Raw genomic sequence first — 25,004 nt, 5'->3', positions numbered from 1 at the left:
GTTCTCAAACTTGTTCTTATGCTTAGGTTGGAATTCTCTGGAGGATATCAGTCCTTCCTGTGGCTGCTTATGTAAAACAAAAGCCCAGACAACAAAACGTGAAAAAAACCAACCGAAGTGGGACACTGTACCATATTTTTTCCCCCTTTGTTTTGCTTTGCTTGTTTGTGCTGTTTCTTTTACTGCCTCCTCTCCTGATCTGCCTTGGTTGCTCGGTTTGCCCATGCCATGTGCTTAGCTTGGCTCTCCACCCATCTTCAGCTGTGTCTGGTGGTGAGATTTTTTTATTTCTCCCCTTCCATCTGCTCAGCTCACTCCACGCTTGCGGTCTTCCACTCGGCTCCAACCCAGCCTGCTGTCCTAATGCTGTGTAGTCCAGCATAGGAGGTATTGTCCACCTTGTGGATGCCGTGGGTGAAGGGCAGCTGGAGGGCTTAGTCTTTATCCTTAATTGACATCTCCTTCTTTTTCCCCTGGGTGTACAGCAAGATCCTCGTCTTTTGGCACAATCACTTGCCCTGCTTCCCCTTTCCTGCCTGAAGCACCTCATGGCAGCAGGTCCTTGGTTCATCTCTGCCTCCTGATGAAGGTGGCAGTGTTACTCCTGACAGCAACAGCTCCTCCTCCTCAAGGTGGCTTTTGGCAACTTCAGGAATGACAGTCATGTTAGCCACATCTCCCAACTCTCCACATGGCCCCGAGCACCATCGACCTCCAGGAAGTATTCGGCAGTTCCCAGTTCTCTGTGGAGCAGTTTGAGAACCACTGGCTTGATACAGTGGTCGCTGTTAAAATCGGGAGACAGCTTTTGCGATTAGGGCCCGTTTCTGTGGTGGTGGCTGGCTCTCACCGCGCGCAGGGAATGGCACCAACCTCCAACAACACTCAGGGCTTTGCTGTGTGCAGTTCAGGTTTCAGTGATGATCGTGGTAAAAGGGTGATTATAGATGGCTTTGCGGTGGTATGAGGCGATGCCGATGTCTAATTGCATTAAAACATTCACAGGGACACGGAGCTGAGGCAGCGGCGGCAGCTTTACGAGGCAGGTCTCCATTCTTCAGCGCGCTATGGCAGCCACGACAGCAGCAGCACGGGGATGGATGGAAAGAAAAAGCCTCGAAAGTGGTTGCAGTTAGAAACGTCAGAGAGGAGATGTCAGATTTGTCAGCACCTGTGCTATCTTTCCATGGTGAGTAAAATCCTTTGCCTCCGCTGGGGTACTGTCCCCCCTGTTCTGTTTATAACACACTGTAACGGACTACAAGCATTTGAGAGACAACACATAACTACAGCGCCATCTCCTGCGCTCCACACGAGACGCAGAGCTGTTGATTTGCTTTGTGTCAGAACTTTTATCACCTTATGTGATAGAAGATGGTGACCGAAGGCAATGGTTAGTGTCAGCCAGCATCCCTCCCCCTGCAAGGAAGGGATAAACTAGTCACCCAGCCACTCTCGGAGACCCACGAGAGTGTCTGCGCTGCACTAGGAAGGGGTGACAAAGATGCCTGCAGGTTGCCCGTCGCCAGTAAGTCGTGGCGGAACAGTTCTCGGGCTGAGCCAGCAACTCAAATACATGCCCCAAGTCTCAGGGATGCAGCTACAGCCTGTGCTGCGGCAGTTTCCCTGCAAGCCAGCCCGCAGGGTGCCTGTATCCTGTCTACCAAGCCAAGATGCTGTTTGCCAACCTGTCTGTGCAAAAATAGATGTCAGGCCCATAAACTTTCTCTCTTTTTAGAAGTAACTGCCTACAGGCTTTTGAAGGTGTGCTAACCCCTGTGGTGACACTTTCAGGTTTTTAGCTGTGTGCAGAACACCTAGAAATACAGCCATTTCATTAAAAATACCCAAAGCCCCTCCCATAACTTTACACACCACCTAATTCCAAGATCAGATATTTAAATAAACATAATAAGGTGCGTGTGACTCCATATTCAGTGTGTCTTTCTGTCATCTGACAGGGTTTTTTTTTGTTACAAATGTTAGGTTTTTGATGGAAATACAATGCAACTGATAAATGATGAGATGTAGCTCTTTCCCTCCCTAGGACAAAATAAGCTGAGTTTATCCGTGTCTTTAGAGCACTGAGCACTAGGACATGTTTAAGCAGCACTAGTTTGAAGTTACTTTAAAAATGAGTTTGTTTAAAAAAGCAGCCAACCAAAAACCTCTTCATTCTGGTCCGTTTGCTCTGGAGTAAGTGTAATCGAGGGAAGGATTTTTTTTTTTTTTTTTTTTTCCTTGTCACTCGTAACAAGTAATAAGGGACAAGAAGTCAACTCGGTTGTCAAATTCCAAGCTGAAATTGTAGCCTTGGCAGGTGGCCAGCAGAGCAAATGTGACCTCTGCTGCGTGAGACAGGAGCTGAGGAATCCTGTGGCCAAGCTCCTGACTCTATCCTTACTCGAGACAGCACTTAAAGCAATGGGAAACGGCTGCTTTCAGGAAATCTGTAGGCCCCGTATTAGATCCCAATGAAGCTTTATGCATATATCATTATTTGGATTTGGCCTTCATTACTGTTGGTGGGTTTTAAAACACCTGTATGTATTTGCCAACATTAGCACCCAAAAAGGGATGTGCATTTCTTCTTACACATTTTTTTCAATCATTTCACAATGTGTAACGCTTCTTGTTTATCCCTCCTTCCACTAACTTGTAGTAAAATACAGGTTGAATAATTCATGCATTACAATGCGAAATACTGTGTGTGTAACATGGCTACAGTTGGAGCTCACTGCGCTTCTCCCATCTCTGCATTTTCATAGGTTGTACAGGAGAATGAAAATGTTGTCTTCTGCTTGGAGTGTGCCCTTCGGCATGTGGAAAAACAGAAGTCTTGTCGGGGACTGAAAATGATGTACCGTTACGATGAGGTCTGTACGATACAGCTCTGTGATGCTGGGGGGGGCTTTCACACTGAAAACGGGACTAGACTTAGCTCTGCTTTTGTCCTGCCGAGGCCTCAGGAGACTGAGCTTTCCTGTTTGGTGCTTTGTTTTTTTTTTTCCTTTGGTGTGGGAAGAAGGTGCTTTATTATGATCTAAGTAAAAGAAATAGAGGGGAAATACGATTACAAAGATGAAACCCGAAGCATTAACTGCCTGAATATGCATTAGAGAACAGAGAAGCCATTTAATGCTTTGGGATGCTGTAGAACACGAGGCTACGCTTTGACTGGTTAATGTGTGAGAACTCCTGTACTTTAGGATAACTTACCTGTCACTAACTGAAAGCTCACACCAACTTACTCCAGTCCAGCCTGAACCTTCTTTGAGGCAAACTTGTAGATGAGAGGTCCAGTAATGGTTTCGAGCCATCAGTGTGATGATGAATAATCACAGAGCTCGGGTTGGGGATTTGGGAGCGTGCCTGGGTTCTGGGCTAACGCTGCCCTGCAGTGAGTGAAGTCACATCGTGCCTCTTTGCCTCTCTAGTCACTCCCCTGGGACAGCCAGCGTGTGAGGGGTTAGTGGGGGAGCACTGCACGGTTAGCCCAAGCTGTGGAGAGTGAAGCAGCGGGGGAGAAATTACAAAACGAGCCCTTAGAGATCAGTGCTGGCACAAGTAGCTTTCTGAGATGGGCTTTTCAGCAGTTCCTGACATATGCACGTAGAGGTATGGGGGGGGGGAACCAAAAGGTCAAAGTCTAAGGATGATCATGTCCTTGTGGCTTTGTTCATTTTTAACTGTAGACTCAGTTGTGGTATCAGGTACTGTAGGTAGGAACAAGTACAACCTACGATGCCTAGACAACAGTGACACTGCCTTTGTAATGAGATGATAAACACTGCAGTTTCAGGAAGTTACTCATAAATTTTAATGTATTTCTCTTATTCTTGAGATTATTCAGTCCCTTACGTGCTGAGTTTTTACAGATCTGTTAAGTTCTGTTGAGGTTTTCTAAGCCACCCTTTCCAGCAGAATCACATACAGTAATTATTTTTGCTAGGTTTTATAATTGCAAAGTAGCTATTTTAAGCTGCACTTGGGAAAGGCAAGAAAACCTCTCCTTCAGTACTGCATGATGATGACTTTTTTTTTTTCTTTTTCTTCCCCAAACACCTGGTTATTATTACAGAATTCTTTTTGAGGGCTGTGAATGGGGAGAGAGAGAACCTGCATATCAAATGCCATTTGTTAAAGCTATTTAATTTTAACTGTTAGGTAGACTTAATTAAGAGGCTGTTTCAACTTTGCACAAAAATAATTTCTCAACACTCTTACTAGGATGGGGCAGCCAGTTCAAAATAATCTCCCTCCCACACCCCAAACTTCATCAAATCCCTGAACGTAATGGAATTAGGAGTGAAGTCTTAGCCATGGCACTTGATGTGCAGTTCAAGGACTCCTCCTGTCCCTCATCCTCGTGCCATGGACCTGTAGCTCTTTTTCTGCGTGGCAGCGAGCGGCTTTCTCTACGCACAGACTCAGAGCGCCTGGACACCCAGAGATCCTACCCAGCGTTAAACAAAAGTAGCATCCCATAACCAGTGACAACAATGTCACAAACAAGAAGTGGAATCTTTTTCTTAAAGAAATATTTAGCAAATAGTAAATTACGTTACTGTGGATTTCAACTTACGGCATTTATAACTTTGTTCGGCAGTAGATTTATAACATTCCTGACCCTAGGGAAGTAACCTTGCAGCCCAGCTTCTGTAGTCTTGCTCAGTGGCTGGAGCTCAGATGGTTCCAATTCTGCTGGTTACCGTCTTTAAGTTTGGAGGGGTGAAGCTTCAGCAAGGGCAGTACCGGGACCACTACACAGTACTTCTAACAAAACTCCTCACTGTTGAGGAAGTCCTATACGAGCCAAGCTTCTGCAGAGCTCATGAATATATAGATTTGCCCCCCCACCCCAGTCAAAAAGGCGGCGCTGACATCTCTGTGCATCAGAAGTGACTGGAGAAAGAGCAGATGCTGATTTGTGTTTTGTTTTTCCCGATTCCCGAACAGGAACAAATAATCAGTCTGGTCAATCAAATCTGTGGAAAAGTATCTGGTAAGAACGGCAGCATTGAGAACTGTATCAGCAAGCCTACACCAAAAAGAGGACCTCGTAAGAGAGCGACAGTTGACGTGCCATCATCTAGGCTTTCATCCTCCAGTTCATCCAAAAGTGCTTCAAGTTAATCCTGAAGATGCCAACACTCTCATTTTGTCAATTTATATATATTTTTTGTAATTATTATACCATAGTTTGGAGTACTTGCTGTAGAATACAAGCTGTCTTTGCACTAGCTCTAAAGAAGATTTTCTTCTGGTTTTAGAGAACTAATTTTGTTTTAGCATTAAACTGTTGAATTTTTTTTTTTTTGTACTTAGAATAGATAGATACAGCAGTCTGATTTTTTTAAACTGCCGTATGTTCACTGTTTTAAAACCGGCAAGGGGCTGATAAAATATTAATTTGTATTGTCCCTATGGCTGAAAAAATGAAAAGCCTTTTTGGTAACTGTGAAAAAAGGCTTTTAACCCATTTTTTGAATAGGTTAAAGTTTGATGTGTTTTATAATTTGTTCTCCAGTCATGTGAGCAGATTTTTCTAGAGAGAAAAGGGATAGGAGACAAAAACTTGAAAGAAATTGCTTTACTTAGGCTGTCTTTTATTCTGTCACAGCAAGATAAGTTTTGTAATTTTTTAAATTGGAGAATACACACTTTCTTTGGGAGGTTTTGGCAGCTGAAGATGGACTTTGTTTCCTAACTGTAGGCAAAAGGAGGAGATTTGGAGTATGTTCTCTTTTACCAGCACATCACTATGCATCTGTTTTGAGGGGGAAAAATAAAAATTAAAAAAAAAAAAAAAAAAAAAGGAGGAAAAAAGACTGCCTGCCTTGAGGAGTCATGTGAGGGAAAACTGTGCCTGATTTCATTAGGAAATCCATTCTGTTATTTTTTGGTGCTGTTGGCTACTTTATCAAAAACCCTTCAATAGCATCCTTTAAAAAAAAAAAAAAGAAAAAAGAAAAAAAAAGTGATTGAAGCCATAAGTGCTTCTTTTGTCATAGACGTGCAATCTTTCTAACATTCCATTCCCATTCCACTGCTGTTTTTCACACCTTTACACAGTCAAGCATTAATACTTGTTTTGAATTTGTTTCATTATATGATCACATTTAGAGCCACTAGCAGGTCTGCATATTTCTTTTGAATGTGAAAATGCATTTGCTTTCATCTTGTCTATTTTTTCTTTTCATGTTGTAACAAAAAAAAAAAAAATCACACCTTTTGTACATATGCCTGTAAATTTTTTTAAATACTTGAGCCTTTTTCTTGGGGTGGGGGGAGGGACGGCGAAGAGACAAGATGAAGAAAAGCCTTACGTTTCACTTTCTTCATCGGTTGGATTGGATGCTTACAGGGTTTTTCTTGTAACATTTATAAGTGCTGCTTACATCACTGAACAACAACAAAAAATAATAATGGAGTAGCTGTTGCCCTTTTCTGGTTGTGTGTACAGTATGTGTGGAATAAAAAAGGGAAAATGTTTTCACAAACTGTTTTGTTTCGTAATTGAATTCAACGATACCGTAGCTACCCATATTGCACTGAGCTTGCCAGTGGTGACTGTCAGGAAAGTCCTATAATACAATTTGTTGGTTGTTGTTGCAGAAGACTGAACTGTTTTGGAATATTTAACAATAACATAAACAGAGTCAAGTGTTTTCAAATGTGGTTGTCTGGTTTTTATGGCCTTGCTGTGTACTTTTCCCTCTTGACAGTAAACTTCTGACTATGGCTTACAGTTTGACATTTAATTTATTAGCGCTGCTCTGCTCTCTTTCCTTGTAAGGAAAGACTTCATGTTGTTTATTGCCAGTTTTTTGTTTACTTTCCAGGTTTGTACTACGAGGTTTAATAAAAAAACAAAACTTTTTTGGACACTTTGTCTGTCTTCTGGAAAGTGAGTGAGTAAAGGAAGCTCCTTCAAGAAAAAGTTCTTTAAACAGCTGCCTCGTTAAATATCTAATTGTAGGTAGAGAGCTTCTAGCTTTCATTTCCCAGCGAGGGGTCAGGAAACCCTTTGTCAGGTAACAGGAGGCAGAGTGAATCCCTAAGGAAACTGGCCGCTTCCCAACTGGCGAGCAGCAGGAGATGCCTCGTTCCCAACCATTAGCTGTGTCAGGGCGGGTTTTGGAAGGGATTTACATCACAGCTCGTCCTTTTACTTACGCTGTCTCTGATTACATTCCTTCCCGCTGTGCATGAAGAGCAGGAGCCAGGAGCCTTCTCAAAGGAGAGCAGATCCCTGCAAACAGAGCGTGAGACCTTGACAAGAAACAGGTGTTAGACACGTTCAGACCTCGAGTTCAGAGAGAAAAATGACTGCAGAAAAAAAATGGCAGTAAGATGACGATGGCTATGGGTCCTAAAGCTTATAAAATGTACACACTTTATAATTAATTCAGGTTTATTGCCCTTAAATCGCTGGCTTGCATCAGTGTAGTCAAACAGATGTTACCATGGAAAAGTAAATTACACTGGTGCTCAGTATAAATAACCATTTTTTTTTCCGATTGCTGAATTAGTCTCCTCTGTTCACTGTCATGGATAAAATATTTGGGTAATCAAGTAAAAGACGTGGTTGGGATAGAAATACTTTATTTTATCTCGAAAGAGGAGTAAGTTTATACAATGCTAAGTTATCTGCTCCACGAGGAGTGTAACATTTCAATATGCAGCTCTCCTCCTTTTCAGTTTCTTTTTTTTTTCCTTTTTTTTCTTAACACCTACAATAACTAAGTTGGTCCTGAATAAGAAGTGTGAGAGAGTAGACACTGCTGCTTTAGTAGACAAAGGCAGTAGGCAGACAGTAGGTAGTAAAGAGTAGAAAATAACTTTTCATTGTGGTTTGGATCCTAAATCTTCGGTTGCAGCAGCTGAAAACATGCAAGGAACAATTTGGGTTCAGTATTACACATCAAGTCTAAGATTTCCAATCAGCCATTTAAAGGTTAGTGGTCAAAGTAACTTGTATCTTTCTGCTTTAATTCTCTTATACATAGTATATACAACAGTTTTACTGCTCCCCTGAGCCCCAAGACTACTGTTAAAGTGTGTGTGCTTTAGGCATTATTTTTTTTTTTTAAAAACCAACCTCCACATGACTGGCAATTTTGTAAAAAGGCGGTATGACTAAGTAAAAAGATCTGGCTGTTACGCTTGGTTAGCAAATTGTTACACAGGCAAGCTCTTCATTCACTTGTTCATTCATTCAGAAGTCATTCTTAAAGGATATGGTTTTAAGATTCAAATAGTTTGAGAGTCACTTTCATCACTAACATCTGAAGCACCCTTTCTCTCAGTTACAGCAGCAAGAGCAGTGTCCACTTGAACTTCCTCTTCATCAGACTGAACAACTGGAGACTCTCCTTCACTTGCATCTTGGCTGGCAGAATCGGTACAGGTCGACGACAGGGAAGACAGTTTCTGGCGTAACTCAGACTGGCTGGGAACCTGCAGACTTATCTCACTCACGTAGGTGTTGGTGTCGGGCCCTTATAGTTGGAGAAAGAACAACAACGAAAATCAAGCTGTGGCTCGGCAAGTGAATTGAGAAGTCAATATATTAACTGAGCTACACGGTGGTTAATGAGTTGCATTCGGGCTGTTTTGCTTCTTTTGCAAAACACCGTTAAAAAAACCTTCCCAAAACACAACGCTACTTTTGGCTTTTCTGAAGTTGATCTCAAATACAAGCCACTGGCTGGTTTTAATCTGTTTCTGATGGTGTCCGTGTCTCTCGCTCATTCTAATATTGCTAATGCTTGAGATCGAATAAGGTAAGATTGCAAGAGTACTAAGCCCTGACTGTTAAGAAACATAGCTGGTGTCCAGTTTGCCTGTCAGCCAAGACCACTTAATCCTCCCAACTCTGATGAAGTCCATTCAGACTTAGGACGTGCTGAGAATCATCACCAATAGGAAAATCCTCCAGACAAACTCTGTCCAACAGAATGACATACATAAACCTGGGTGAAGTTAAAAAAAGCAAAACAAAAACAAAACCAACAACAACAACAAACAAAACAAAACAAAACAAAAAAAACCCTGACAAGTGGGGGAGAGGCAATAACAGTAATCTCCAATTTTGGCTAAAAATCAAAATGCAAAACAAATTCTTGCCCACAGCACGAAAGAATTCCTCTGGTAAAGCTGTATCACAGCTCACGTGCACAGGAATAGGATCTTAAGACTATGCTTCCTCCATATCCTATGCAAAAAGACTTATTCCAAGCCAGTTCAGTGTAATGTAACTCCAGTTTGAGAGTTAAGATTTCAAAATTATCTTAGATCCTCTTCTCTGGACACTTCCTGGCAGTAAATACAAATGAAAAATAGGGAAACATCTAAACAAATCTTTCTACGTGATCTGCCAAATAAAGCCCTTTTTTCCTTCCCTATTATAGCTGAGAAGGGTTTTTCCATAGTCAGGATGCCCAGCTTCAGCACTGAGAAACCTTAGTGAGAAAATACTCTAAAAAATTGTGTGAGATTTTATATAAAAAGGTTTCAAGAGGCTCGTCTAGAGACGAGCTAATCCCTACACCTTAACTCTGCAATGCTGTTTGCAGAGTGGCTCACACTACCTTGGTCCTATGACTGGTCCCCATCGTCTTACCAAGCATCCAATTTAAATGGTAACAAGAAAACAGTCGTAACAGCATCCAGAGGCAACAGAAGCTTGTTGTACCGGACACTGTAAGGTACAGTAGCTGTTGCTCCAGCACATTTCTTGCTCTAATGACCTGCAACCTTAAATTCTGGACTTAAGCTTGGACAGCAAGTAGCCCCACATGTGACATTGTTTTAGCCTCCCTGGGACCCAAGAACTCCAAAGGGAAACTTGCCCTCAGCAGGTCTCCAGTTCAAACACAAGTTGCTAAACATCTGGTACAACACTCACAACTCCGACAGCCAACCAACCTGCCTGGACTGAAAACAGCCTGCCAGTCCATCCGACGGGGCCAGCCCAGGAAGTCTAGCAGGTCTGCTGCGTTGCTTCCTGGGGTAGTACATGACTTTATACTGAAGACAAGTGATACGGATGTACTACAATACTACGAAGGTGTTTCTAAACACACCTGTCTCTATGGTGTGCACACCAACATGCCTTAGATTAATTTACACAACACACAGGAGGAGTTTTCTGGAGCGGCAGAGGCGAGTAAATTTTTCAGTTCAATTACTATCATATAACGTTGCAAACCCGATGCCCATAAGCTGGCAACATTTGTAGCAAGACAAATTTAAAAATGTTTCAATGTCTTGAGCCGATTTTCATTTTTAGCAGTTACTAAAATAACTTACCTGCATTCTGTGGTGTTCAGTAAAATTGTGAAACAAATCTTCCCCTGACCAACCCAGCTCTCCACTGGCAGCAAAATGAAGAGTTATCTTTAAGCCACCTCATTTTTCTGAGAATGAAGACTAATGTGTGTATTTGGCTTGACCCTAGGGTGCAAGATCCTTCAAGCAAGCACAAAAATCCCTTCTCATTCAGAGGGGAAAAAAATTGTCTGGAACCACAACAGGACGACTGACAAGACTATTACAGTGTAGGAGTAGTAACTGCAGAGGAGTAAGTCTTGCTGCAAGCCTATCCAACCTCTGCATTAAGGTTACAGTGCTAGAACACTGGTGCATTGTATTTCAGAGTACATGCCTATACGTAGTAAATATATATAGACTATCTATACATACACACTGTAATAGTTACATCACAGCACAAAATAAATGATACCGTTTTCTCAAAGGCTACTAAGTTTTACATCTCTTGAGGAAAAAGCAACCAGACCTCGTAGTTTCTACACGTCCTTAGATAATCCACTTACACTGTTTGTTGTTAAGACACAAAGCTGCTTGGTCCAACATCTGCCAAAGATCCAGCAAGGGGAAAGCAGTTCTAGATTCTGCAATTACTTGCATGCTCAAACAACGATCAACTTTAATAATGCATGAATTGGGTGCCTATCCAAAACCAGCCATCTGAATTCAGTTTTTTCAATAAAGCATGAAAACCTTTGAGTAGTCAAGTGTGCCTTGACTACTTACCGTATGCTTTTCATGTTCACAGCAGGTAATAATTACCTGCACATAGGGAGAAAGAAAATGACCTCAGGATATTATTAACATTTTTCTTTATATATCCCAAAATAAAGTATAGGATTTGAAGTACACTGTTTCTTCACTGTAAGTAGTTTTATAAAAATGTTTGAACCTGTAATTTGAAAAGAAATCTAAGTACATTTAAAGGAGCTTCATCATCTCCCCCAAGAAAACTTGTTTTGGCTCTTGGGAAAAGGATTTTAGTACTAAAATAAGGTTTTGATTAAGAAAGCACACTTCCCTTGTGGATAAAGTATCCCGTATTACTAATTCCCTGCTTTAAGCATCATGCTGCAAACTTGCCAAAACGTAAATCTGTTTTGTTCATCAGAACACGTAAACAAAATTTTGGATTAAGATTAATTTAATCCAATTTAACTAACATTACTAGCAGTAAGTAGGCTACATGAAAGAGCTGCAGTATCAGAATCACTATTTAGAAGCTTCCAGAATATTGTCATGTTTTATAATATGGACCGCTATGTTGAACCACGTCTCTGAATCTCTCTCACTGAAGATTTTGCACTATACAACTGGTCCGATTTTACTTCAAAACACCAACATTCTGCAAAAATTCTAAGAAAGCAGTCTTAAAAATAAAAACCTACCTACTGCAAAATTTCTGTTGATGTTTGTTAAAATGTCCTCTATTAGCTTTATAGAGAGGAAAATGCACCTTAAACACCACCTACCCCTACCGTGACAAATACAACATGAAGCTGTAGTAACTACAGGAAAAAAGAGACAGTCCAGAAATATCAAGTATTTTTGCAGCAAGCTCTCTTGTACTTCAACTAAATATGACTTTTTTGAAAACCACTAATGGAAAATATTCAATCTACGCAAAGCATAATATTTTGTGAGATAACACAATCCATTACAAATTAGAGCAATTCTGGTGATTTATCACTTTGTCTCTAAGCACACTGTCATTATTAGTATCATACCCAGCATGGGAGAAAGCATATTATTGTCTTCGCCTCCTGAGTTTAAAAAGACATCAAGTGCTTCCTGGTCAGACATGTCCATTAGGTCCATCTGTTCCAGCATGTCCACATTCACCTCCATGGAAGACATACTTCCAATCGGTTCTGTAGTAAAAATAGTGCAATGAGCAAACTGACAGTCAACTACACAATGTTATTACCTATCAAGGCTTCAATAGCCGCTATAATTGTATGCATTAGTAATAATTAAACCAGATATAGAAGGAGCACACCCACGGGAGCTGCTCAGCAGCAATCTCAGCCCAAATCCAAGAGTACGCTGTGCAATCTTTGTTGTGAAACTGATGTCCATTACTGCCTTTGTAAAACAAAACATTTTTAGCAACAATATTTATAGCAACAGCATAGTCAGAAACATGCTAGGATGGGGCTCAAGGGCAAAGTTGAAACTTTCCATTTTGCAACACTCCAATTCTCTCAATTAAAAGTCTTTTTAGAGAAAAACACATTTAAGCACACAATCACTAAATGTCAATATACAAGAGATGGGGAAATGCAGAAATAAGGATTAATCTCAATAGAGAGCAGCCATTCTTCTTCCTCAGTCAGTCTAATAAATGACAGTACTATATAAAACCTAGCCTGATGCCCAATATCTTCTCTCAGTGCGAAGATGATTTCACATTATTAATGACTCAAGCAAAGTGCTTATTATTGTCAATATAAAACTGACAATTCGCAAGGAAATTAAATACTTGGATGAATAGTTGGATGGGCATCTTTTTCCTTCAGAAATATGCAAACACAGAACAAGTAAGTTCAGGGGTACTCAAATTTAAGTCCAGTTGCTGCACGTATAACGAAATATTACAATGAACAGTTTAATGGTTTATCTAAATTTAACAATTAGACTATTAAAAGCCTTCATATGTGAACTGAGCTGAAATCCTATAATTTATTGGGTTTTTTTCCAAATATACTATAGCTCTGTAGTTTTACATATACTGCAGGGATCAATCTTTCATTGAAACAGTTTCTTTGATACACACGGGTTGTGCGTTACACGGTGCATTACACTGCAAAGCTGAAGTTCAGAAAGGTAGGTAGCCTAACCATCCAACAGAGCCGTGTGTCCAGTACTAGCCAGTGACAACGTCCACTTTTAGTGTAAGTGGACTATATATATGCAGAAAGCAGGAGACCCAAACTCAGTTCCTTCCCAGACCAAAGGAATTTAGACTTACACATCCCTCTCCTCAGAAGACTGTCCTAGCAACTGACCTACAGCATTTTGCAGATGAGCATTTCTAGCACTCAAGCAGAGAAATGGAAATCTCGGGTTGTATTCCCTGCTCTGACATTACAAACGATATAGCAGAACTGGAGGTCCCTGGAGCAGGGACAGCGTCTTGACATTTTTTCGCGCCACGAGTGACGTAATCTCACGCTTGCTTTCTTTCTGGTCCTACAATCCCTGCATTTTGGCCCAGCAGATGGATACCTCCCACATAGGAGTGTCTGTAGTCTATGGTATTCTTGTGCTTTAACTAGTCAGGAGATGCCAGACTTGACTCATCTCATAAGGCGAGAGCTTAATCTGATCTCCCATGTCCTAATCACATGCTCTGTATGTTACATAGACAATGGAAATAGCTACCACCTGGGAACTGTTTGAAATACAACAATGAGCTTTTGTCCGCACTTTCAAAATTTTTCTGAGGCGACTCCTGCCAGGTGACAATCCCAGGCTGGGATAGAATATATAGATATCCCATTGGATAGAAGCAGCCACCTCCATCCATCTCTTTATAGATATGGATGCACTCTTCAGCTGCAGAGGAAAGTGCTGTTCCAGATGTAATTCAGTGCTTTGCATTTTCTCAGACAACAAGCAGAGTCTGATGGATTTTCTAATGTGCCTAGTTCCCCTGGAACCTAAAGTTCGTTTAAAGAGCTTATCTGAAGTTTCAATTCTACTGAGGAAGAATTGAGACACTGCAATGCTTCATATGTAAGCATTAAAACTGCTGCTGACTGACTGCTCAACAATGTTCTCCAAGTTGTGAGTTTGTGGTACTATATACAGAATATGATACACAGAAGGTATTTTAAAACTTGCCTCGCCTCTCTGCTATCTGCAAGTATCCTGTAGAAAGGTATTGCTCCATGTCCTGCTGGAAGGCTTCTTCAAAGAACTTCTGACGTTCCTTTAGCTTCATCTGCTGGGTGTGCTCCATATCCAAAACCTTCTGTGCATGTTCAGCATCTAGCTCAGCTGAGCATAAAACAAACAAACAAATAAAATATTGCATGTATATCCCCCTGAGTATCAGAATTTAAAAGCTACTGAACCAGTTCAATACAGACAGACTGTTGCTGCAGACAGTTAACACAGGCTGTTATAAAAGAAGGCTTCTGTGCTTTGCAACTATATTTTAAAACTGACAGGATAAGAATACTATCTTAGGCAGCATAACCTTCACATTAAAGTGACATAATAGCTATTTATCTTGAGGCAAGACACAGCTTTCTTAAACTGCATAAACAGCAACACCTGAAAGCACCGTTCATCAATAACCAGATTTCAGAATTCTGCCCAAAAAAATTATCAGAGAATAATGCTTCTGCTATCATATGTACCTAACACACACAAAAGCAATACTCTTAATTTGAATGTTGCAGCACATTTTCACTACAAGTGGAAAGACAGATATCTACGTAAGGCTTATACATACTTATAAAATATATAAATACACATACGTATGTGTGTGCATGCATATGCATGTGAGATTCTGTTTTTGTCAGCCTTCAGTTAGACAGGAAAAATACTTTGAAGAATATGCTACATGCAGTGCAGGTACGTATCCACAGAAGTTGTGAAGGCATCCGGAGTTGACAGGAGGCAAGTAAACAGTACTGTTTTCAACGACACCACCACACAGTCATTAATGTCACTATACAGGGTCTTCTCTGTATACAGCAGTAAAGAATGCGCCAGAAGATGATGAGAATAATGACAGCAAAAAAGCAAAGCCAACTGCCATGAATTACTCATATGACACCAAGCAGAGAGGGCCAGCTTGTATAGCTTCTACAGACATACAGTGAGAATGGAATTTGCTTATACCTATCTACGCTGGGTCTCTAGAACTTCCTCTTTCCTCCTACAGTGAAAGAAGTATTAGACTGAATATCATTAGAAGAGCTCCTTCTCTCCTGCTTTGCTCTATAGGAGTCACTGACTGGCCAGAGGACATACAAAGAAAATAATCACGCTGTTTAGTGAAGAACAGCATCTTCTAGACTAAAAAGATGTGATAGCTATTGAAGTACTAGCTCTAGCCAGACCACTATTAGAACATGGTTTAGCAAAAAAATGCTTTTTAGGAGGAATATATAAACTGAACTCTTCCTCTCAGAGTTCTCTGTCCATTTTTCTAAACTGGTCTCAAGAGCTTTCTGCTTACATTAAAGAAAAAAAAAAAAAAAAAGATAATTTTCTGGCTGAGCTGCTGATGGAAAGGATGGGGGTGGCAAGAAGAGCTGCTGGTCTGGGCTGTTCTACCCATTAAGGAAAGCAACAAATACTGCTGGGTAAAAAAATTCCAAGCTTCCACACACCAGACGGACACAGCTAGACATGGCATCCATATCTATAAATCCTGAAAGAGCATAACGTTTTCTAGGACAAGCATCGTGTCAGTCTTCCAGGGAAAATATTACGTTAATGATATTTTACAATAAGGAAATTCATTAAAAGCATTTACCATCATGGACATTATTAACCAAACACAGAATGTGTTTTATTAAACCAGGCAAAAACATCAGAGAGCAGTAATTCCCTCTGTTGCCGGCATCAAGGTCACAGATCATATACAGAAGCAACTGAGCTGTGAAGTTGCCAAAAGGAGCCATAAAACTGGACTGACACACCAAATATCCATTAGAACATCAGTAAATAAACTGTAATATTTTTCTTAAAGCAGATTTCAGAAGTAAAACATCAGTGTATAGTAAGGAAAGCACTTTCCTTGAAGTCAATACATCTTTATTATCAATTACACTCTGGTGTAGGATGACTCTATGTTCCTTGAAGCAACTCCTTTACTACCCTCCTGAACGATGAGCAATTATTAATAACATTGTGTATGATGCAGAAATGCTATTCGATTGTAATAATAAAAGCCAGCGGCTCTCACTGACAACAGAAATTTCCTGTCTTTCTCATAATATATTCTGACAGCTTTGCACTCTATATTGGTACTTCAGGATATTTTTAACCCCAGAACAGAGACAGCATCCAAACAACATATGAGACTGATGCAACTTCTTTCTTAGCACTGCACCCTCTGTTTTTTTCATTTTGCCCAAAATGTGCTGTTAGCTATTAAAATTGTCACTGGCCAAAGCTAAATGGCAACAGCTGCCTGCTGCGCTGACATGTTCTAAAGAAACTCAAAATACGCCAGCTGAAGAGTTGGCATAGGCTTGTTCTCCAAAGTCAGTAACAGAGAGTTAACATCAAGAACCTCGCTGCGTGATTTCACGCTCTGCCAGGTGTAATGGAAGTTGCTTGACTAAGCAAAACCAAACTGCTACATTTGGGGTTCCTGCTTGTTGTCAGAAATGCTAAGGATGGCGAGTTGAAGCTAACGGTCAAACCTAAAACAACAGAAAAATTGTTTCTTTTACAAAGCTATTGAGAATTATATTGAGAAAAAGTGTAGGGTCCCGCACCTGGGGAAGAAGAATGTCAGGCACCAATACAGGTTAGGTGTGGACCTGCTGGAGACAAGTTCCAAAGAGAAAGATCTGGGGGTCCTGGTAGACAGCAAAATGACAATGAGCAAGCAGTGTGCTCTTGTGGCCAGGAAGGCCAACGGAATCCTGGGCTACACAGGGAAGAGTGTGGCTAGTAGGTCGAGGGAAGTCATTCTCCCCCTCTACTCTGCACTGGTGAGGCCACAACTGGAATACTGCATCCAGTTCTGGGCTCCCCAATTCAAGAGGGATAGGGAACTACTGGAAAGAGTCCAGCGAAGGGCAACGAAGATGATTCAAGGATTGGAGCATCTCCTTATGAAGAAAGGCTGAGAGAGCTGGGACTCTTTAGCCTGGAGAAGAGAAGGCTGAGGGGAGACCTTATCAATGCTTATATGTATCTGAAGGGTGGGTTGAAGGAGGAGGGAGCCAGACTCTTTTCAGTGGTTGCCAGTGAGAGGACAAGGGGCAATGGGCACAAGCTGGAACACAGGAGGTTCCACTCAAATATGAGAAAAAACTTCTTCACGGCGAGAGTGACAGAGCCCTGGAACAGGCTGCCCAGGGAGGTTGTAGAATCCCCTTCTTTGGAGATTTTCAAGACCAGCCTGGATGCAGTCCTGAGTAACATGCTCTAACATGCTCTGGGCAATCCTGCTTCAGCAGGGGAGTTGGACTAGATGATCTCTATGGTCCCTTCCAACTCTAAAAAAAATTCAGTGAAATTCAGTGAAATTATGTTCTCCATAACCCAAGTGTAGTTTTTACACGTTTATAAAACACTGAACAGAACCAGCAACAAGGGAGTTCTAAGACAGACAAAAGTATCATCCGTATCCCATCACACACTCTTCATGTCCACATCCAAATTATTCCCAGGATGCAAACCGAAACCTGACACACTTAAAATACTATTGCATTTTTCCCTTCACCATAAAATTGTACCTTTGAATTAGCAACTGCATCTATTTGTCAATCACACTGCTGTGCACAGAAAAAAAGACAGACAGACTACACAGAAAATGCTAATTCACAATTAGATGCAGACGACAGCAGTTGCCACAATAACCCAAATAAAAGGCAACCTGAATTCTACATCAGCTATGACTTTCAAGAGAACGGAACTAAAAGGAGGCAAAATATTTCTTAAAAATTGGAAACTCCAGTGCTGACGTACAGCCTCCTGCACCATCCCCATAGCCAACCCGCAGCTCACCTTTGCAGCCACAGTACAACTCACAGCCGGCCTCCTCCGAAGCAAAGAGGCAGCGCTCGTCCACAAAACTTCCATTTGCTACAAAACCTCATTTGGCCAATACTGCAGCACAACATACTGGCCTTGTGCTCCTCCTCACAAGCCACCTACATTGTGATCTGTTACAGCTGCTCCGCAGGCGTTGAAGCATGGAAGTCGCTTCTGCCCTGGAACTGGCCACCCCAGCCTGAAGCAGCCTCCGGGAACGTGCAGCCCTACTGAGATGCTACACTGCCCTCGCCTCCCCTGGCCAGGGAGGATTTATCGGGAAGTTTTTGGGGATGCCTCTACTTTTCCAAACACCTCAGCAGGAGAAGAAACTGTAATAGTGATCTGCTTCTGTGGATCCTGCCTGTAACAGCTAACGAGACCTGGAAAGCTGTACCAGCTAATTCCCATCAGTAGAAGGGCTGCCCTGTGCTCTTAAAGGTCAATGGGAAAAAAAATGATGCCCAGAATATATTCCATAATGCCTTGATTTTCTCTATAGCTGTTGCTCCCCTCAGCCTTTTTTCTGGGAGAAAATTCACCATACAGCTGTACAAATAGGCCAAAGATTTAGAAATCAAGACAAGACTAGGAGTATGCTATCATCATTTGGTATAACATCCCCGTTTTCACATCTTAATTTACATTTCTGATATCCTTCTGCAGCCAGAAGGTGTGCTAACCAGACACTGTACTCCTATCACAAGATTAATTTATTAAAGCCAGGACCTCAAAGTAGATTCTTTCTTAATGACCTTATAAAATATCTTTATTTATAAATGAATTCTATTTCTGGGAAAACCTCCCCCTTGTATCTTAAGTGTTTGAACTAGACACCAGAAGAATCCAAACTCCAAAGCAACAAATTACAATAGCTTATAACCATATGCCTCAAGTCTAAAGGTCTCCTTTCTTTGATATTATTCATATTCCTGACTGACACTTCCTACAACTTAAAATTCTGCCGCAGTACCTAAAGTTTCTATCCAACCAACAAACTAAGTGACCATTTTATACTTTAATCTAGAACATTTTCCAATTATACACAACAGATTTCCTGAATAAGTATGGCTACGAAAACAACCCCCACATTAGAAGAATGACTACCAAAAAAAAAAAACCAACCAGCAACTGAAAACACTGGTTGCTGAGATTGCTGACATCCTTTAGACCTAATGTGAAAGATGTCAAGTTGTCCAAATAGATGGGGTTTTGGTGCTTTCATACTGTTATACAATCAATTCACTTTCCTTCAATTAATTCATTATATTACTTTATAGTTCTCATGTGAATTAGAATCTGTAAATGTATCTGTTCTAAAGAGGGGAAGACACAGAGTAATAAAAAACCCAGAGCTTAGATTAAATGCCCCTTTTCCCCCCAGCTCTACAGTTCATCTGTTTTTTGTAGACTCATTCAACCAGACCATAAAATGTATGCAAATAATCTTCACAGAGATTTTTGCTTTCACTGAAGATATCCCAGTTTCAAGCAATCCTTCACTGAACTCACTCCAGGTTTTTGATGTTCCTTCTGTACTGGGGGCCCCAAAACTGGACACAGCACGTAGACGTGCTGAAGAGGGGAGGATAATCCTCTTCCCTTGATCTCCTGGCCACGTTCCTGTTCATACATCCCAGGATGTGGCCTCCCTTCCTGCCAGCTGTGCTGCTGGCTCGTGCTGAGCTCACTGCCCACCGCACACCCTGGGCCCTTCCGCAAAGCTGCTTCCCAGCCAGTCCCCAGCTGGTCTTGCTGCAAGAGCTCCTCCTGCCCACGTGCAGGGATTTGCATTTGTACCTGCTGAATTTCATAATTTTCCTGCCAGCCCACTCCTCCAGCCTCTCTAGGTCCCTCTGAATGGCAGCCCTGCCCTCGCTGAATCTCCCCCAGTCTGGCATCATCTGCAAACTTGGTGAGAGTGTCCTCCATCATCTCCTCCAGGAAAGACCAGTCTGCTGCTTGTTACCAGCCTCCAGGTAGAGTGTGACCCATTAACCACTACCCTCTAAGCCAACCAGCTATTTATCCATCTTGTTGCCCATCCTTCCAGCCCGTAACATCATAATTCAGCTACAAGAATATTGGGTGAGACTGTCAAAATCTATTAGCAAGATGGCAATTCACTGAACAACTGAGAGCCTTCAAAAATCAGAACAATAAAAACAGACAACAGAAGACAGACAGACAGAAAGCCAAGTAACTTTTCAAGCGCATTATAACTTAGCAACTTATACTTGCAACTGCCTCATTATATATCCTTTTAAGTAAAAATATCAAAGCAAGACAAGACGCCGGGGAGCGCTTCAAAGAATGCAGTTTTTCTCAAAAATGTTTAAGTTATTCTTGACAGAATTTAGAATACATTTTGATAATCTGAGGGAGGAAGTTCAGAGCACTCTTGCACTTTATTGACAAGTGGGGAGAGAATCTTGGCAAAACTTGAAAAAAAATTGTACGGTGTGTGAATTAGGTACACACAGTCTTTCTTCCAAATAGGAGTGAAAAGAAACCACGTGAAAACTACAAGATTTAATTGTTTTTACACCCTTGACTTAGCAGTCTCTTTACAAAGTAATTTTTTAAACCGAAGGTATATTCAAATAATTACAATCAAAAAAATTAAGTCCTGATTCACTCGAACATGAAAGCAGGATTTCACTGGACTTCAGTGACAGAAAGATCATCTCTGTTGTAAAAAACAGACATCATTCCAATTAAGATTTACTGTCTGACAACTCTCAATAGCCTGCATTTTCATGAAGAGATATTTTACTAAAATTAAGATTATAAAAGTTATTGTTATTAAAATATTTTATCATTAAAAATGACTGTATATATTCCTTGATAATTTCTAACTAGTGTTTTTATAAACTGCATCAGAATATGAAAACTCTAATTAGCCCAGAAATAATCTAGTCAAGAGGAAAAGGAGCAGTTTTATCAATGCAGATGAATTATGTTTTAAGTTGTCCAACACACAGTTTCAATAAGTTGGCTTACCTTGAAAATTCCCTCTAAACAAATTGCTTACTTGTGATCCTTGAAAAATACAGGATAAGTCTAAATAAATATCAGAATAAAGTACTGAAAATAACCATCCGTGTATGCCAAGATTTCAGTTACTGAAGCAGCACCTGGAGGAAGAAGCAGCTTCCAACCAACGCGACAGGAAACACAGCTTAGGAAAAGATTTCCACATAACTCCAAACTTTATCTGGCTACCAGGAAATCATCATAATTAAGAGATACTAAAAATACGCTCCACCAAACAGCCAATGCATCAATTGGGTTCTATAAATGTAAATACATTTAGGATTAAAAAAAAATAATGACACGAACTTTATAATCATATGCCTTGCTGTGTGTGAAAATAATATTAGAGCTTGACAGAATTAGGATCCTTTAGGTCAGCTAAACAAAAGGTTATTGCATTTACGTTTATTTTACTTTCACAGTTTTCTTCAGCTGTCTCCTACTTTCTAAAGCCTTGTAAAGTGTGATGAGACCTTTCTAAAGCAGACCAATGGCTTGTTACTGCAGATGAGAACACGCCTGAGCTACAGACAGACTGCACCCAGTTTGGGTCTGAGTTTTTAAACAGTTAATACAGCCCACATTGTAATTAATTTAGGGGTTCAGACAAGCCTAGAGCATCTGAAGTTATATATAAAAGCTTAAATCCTGCCTTGCCCAACTGTACTTTTTTGCAAGAACATCCTACGTAGCAGCCATATGGCGTATTATATACTTTTGATTGCTTTCACCTTTCTCTATTCTCTACAAGCCTAAAAATACACCAGGTTGAGGACTCCTCTGCAAGGTGGTCCACAGCAGCATAATGGACTACTGCTTTAAAACTATATCTGCTGCGGTTAGAAACAGTAAGAATGCTTTGGGCCATTTTATTTCTCATAAAAAGCATGCTGAAACCTGAGTGCATTTGCCTATTTCTTGAATTTTTTAAATTAAGAGCAGACAAATTTTCATGCCTGCAAATGTGGAAATCACAAATAATTTTAGAATTGCTTTAATTGGCTTTAACTATAGCCAAAATCATCATGGATATACTGTCCTGCAACACATTAGTGGGTTTTTTCCATACTTCCTTCAGTATTTTCCTACCTTCAGATGTGCAAATTCCTGTCTTGCAAATGAAGGTAATGTAACAGCAAAAGCTTTAGCGGGGGGAATTCTCTCCTCCAGGCCCATACTCGACTACTTCTGGTAACAAACCTACAATCCACCATTTTCCAGTTTCCTGGTTCGATTTCAATTTCATTTATGATCTCAAGAACACTAAGTAACAGCGTCTGTCTTTCTAGAAGACGGGATTTAGCAATGTGGCTTCAGGGGGATGCGAGTACCACAAATCCTTCTCAACTTGCACCAGGCCAGGCTCTGTAAGGAAGGAGGTCTTCTAACTCTACTATTTCTCCTTTAGTCAGATTTCGATCCAACTGAAAGAGAAGAAAAGGTGCCAAGGGAAGGATAACATTAAGCTGAACCTGCCTAGCATAGCAAGTTAAGTCCAAAATAAACAAACTAGCAAGCATCTGAGCTCCCATGCTTGTTTCCTGCTTCCCTATAAATCCACCATTTATGGTATTGTAAGAACAATAATTCTGTTTGTAAGCTGCAAAGTATTTGTTATCACTATAAATAAACCTGACAACATCACATGTATCTTCAGGACATATAGGTTTATTTGTAAAGACAATCTGGCTTTAAAAATCTAGCCATATACTATAGAAAAATCCCACTATTACAGAAATTGTACTTGCAAACAGTTCAAATGACTCAGCACTAGTCCGCTGTCATGAAAAGTTGTATTTAATGCATACATTCTCCAATTACTGCTCTTTCTGTCTCACCTCAAAATACTCATTTTCAAATGGAAAAACTATTCAACAGCAAACCTAAACCCAAAGCACTTAAAATAGAAACCACAGCATTGCAGTATTCTAATTCAGGTTTGTGCAAGTCCATGAAACTGTCTTGACTAAGATTAATAACATCCCATCATCAGAGTACAAACTGATCTATCGAACAATTTAATTACTATTTTCTATTCCAAAAAGATAATCACCTTTGATTTGCAACTGGAAGGCTCTCAAAGACAGGCAAATGGCTTCTGCTTCTACAAGAATAGTGCCAATCCTAACCTTTGCACAACTCTGAGATATTTGCCTTCTAGATCAAATTATGTGCATGTGTAGATACATAAATAAATTATGAGATGCTGTTTTGCTGTCACAACACATTGTGCACATGTTCAAGATATGGGTTCCACAACATGGCAAGTAAGTCAGCAGGTATCAGCTTTTACTTGTCCTTAAGAATAACACTAAGCCCTGAACTCTTGTTTTGGTGAAACTATTCCTCACCCAAATGACCATCTTCAGACACAGAGACCAGCAGAACAATACCTTTCAGCATGTAACTAAATCTTGCCTCAAAAAACTAAAGGCGAACAAATTATTGTCTTCTTTCCTACTGACTAAAACAAAACGAGGGTTATACATCATATATTGTTTTCAGAATAACCAATTTTCAGATCTGAACATGCATTTTATACCTCCCTCTCCAGAGGGAGGGCTAGGGCTTGCCAAAGAGTCCTAACAGGCTTCAGAGCCAAAAGGAATGAGCTGTGGATTCATAGTCTTAGTATTGTTCAGTCTAATCTGGTTTACCTTATGTTGACAGTGACATATTTTAGATTTGATGAGGGCTTGGTTTTTGTTTTTTTTTTAGCATACTTTGATAAAAGTCTTAGGTTAACATAAAGCAATGATTGCTGAATCAGAAACAGTGAAAAAAACCCCTACCTTCCACAAAAAAAATTATGCAACCAATTGAAAGAGAATTTCATTTTTTTCACTTCTCTTCCACATGGTAAAGCATTCACTACGCATTATGCAAACTAGATTTGATAACAGATGTGCTTTACAAATGTGCGGCAAATAACACTGTACAATGATGCAACTACTATGTTCATCAGAACTCTTAAAACATTTTTATACAATAGTGAAGGAGACCATTTTGCAAATTCAAATTAAACTTGAAGTATTTGATATCAGAAAGCATTCCAAATCATCAGTCTGAATTGGTCACCAACCTAAAGTTCTGAAAGCACAAAGCCTGTGATTGTTACTGCAATCAACTGAAGGATCTATTTCTTGGTTATCAGCAGTGCTTTTCTGTTACTGTCAGGAACATTAGGGCCTGATTACTAAAATTTAAATGGGGCTTTTAGCAGAGCCTAAATTTCATATTTTAAAGCAGCGACAAATATCTCAGCATTTCAGCAAATGAAGATTCTGTGTCCAAAGACGCACAGGAGGTTGTTATACTAAAAGACACATGTCTACCTGTTTGGAGTGAGTTTGATCAATATGAAAGGACCAGGGATTAACCAAAAAGGGAATAAATAGGAGAAAGCATTCAAATTTTTTTTTTTTGCAATTTCTTTCAGGTTTAAGGTAACAGAGGAAAAATTCTACAAATTAAACGTAAACGTCGAAGTAGTCAGAACTGTAGGACCACCAGTGATATCACTCTTCCTCATGTAGAAGCCGAGTTTGTTTACAGTGTCAAAATTTCATAATCAGTAGCAATTTAAAAAGACCATAAGCTAATCATATCAGTAGCACACACAGAATACTTGAAGTATTTATTTTCTCTTGACAGCTTAGTCTATTTCCTCTTCCATTTCTGTCAAAATAACTTCTACAATACAAGCAAAAAAATTGCTATTATTTTGTCCCATTACTACTGGTTTTATTTCTTCATTCTTAGAAGTCAACAGGAAGAAAAAAGGTCATTAGATTACAAATCCAATCCAGCTCAGTACTGTTCAGCTAATGTCCCCAAATGAATCACAGTACGGACCACTTCTAGAAATTCAAGTGGTGACCAAACACATGTTTGATGTGATC

General features: G+C 40.3%; 2 protein-coding genes across 5 annotated transcripts in view; one reads left to right on the top strand and one right to left on the bottom strand.

The window, feature by feature from the left end:
* JARID2 (jumonji and AT-rich interaction domain containing 2) overlaps nucleotides 1-5,948 on the top strand; it is a 224,916-nt gene extending 218,968 nt beyond the window's left edge. The window contains exons 16-18 of the mRNA XM_074146241.1: nucleotides 1,006-1,189; nucleotides 2,769-2,876; nucleotides 4,960-5,948. Coding sequence (XP_074002342.1) covers nucleotides 1,006-1,189; nucleotides 2,769-2,876; nucleotides 4,960-5,136 — 469 coding nt within the window. The 3' untranslated portion in view covers nucleotides 5,137-5,948. The remainder of the gene's footprint in view (nucleotides 1-1,005; nucleotides 1,190-2,768; nucleotides 2,877-4,959) is intronic.
* Nucleotides 5,949-7,403: 1,455 nt separating this feature from the next.
* The window catches only part of DTNBP1 (dystrobrevin binding protein 1), a 71,264-nt gene continuing 53,663 nt past the window's right edge, over nucleotides 7,404-25,004 (bottom strand). For all 4 annotated transcript variants that reach the window (XM_074146402.1, XM_074146403.1, XM_074146404.1 and 1 more), the window contains 3 exons: nucleotides 14,182-14,337; nucleotides 12,063-12,206; nucleotides 7,404-8,504 (listed from right to left, as the gene is read on the bottom strand). In XM_074146402.1, coding sequence (XP_074002503.1) covers nucleotides 8,257-8,504; nucleotides 12,063-12,206; nucleotides 14,182-14,337 — 548 coding nt within the window. In that variant the 3' untranslated portion in view covers nucleotides 7,404-8,256. The remainder of the gene's footprint in view (nucleotides 8,505-12,062; nucleotides 12,207-14,181; nucleotides 14,338-25,004) is intronic.

Source organism: Numenius arquata, chromosome 4 (assembly GCF_964106895.1).
Source record: "Numenius arquata chromosome 4, bNumArq3.hap1.1, whole genome shotgun sequence".
Classification (NCBI taxonomy): domain Eukaryota; kingdom Metazoa; phylum Chordata; class Aves; order Charadriiformes; family Scolopacidae; genus Numenius; species Numenius arquata.
This window is presented reverse-complemented; position numbering and strand designations above follow the sequence as displayed.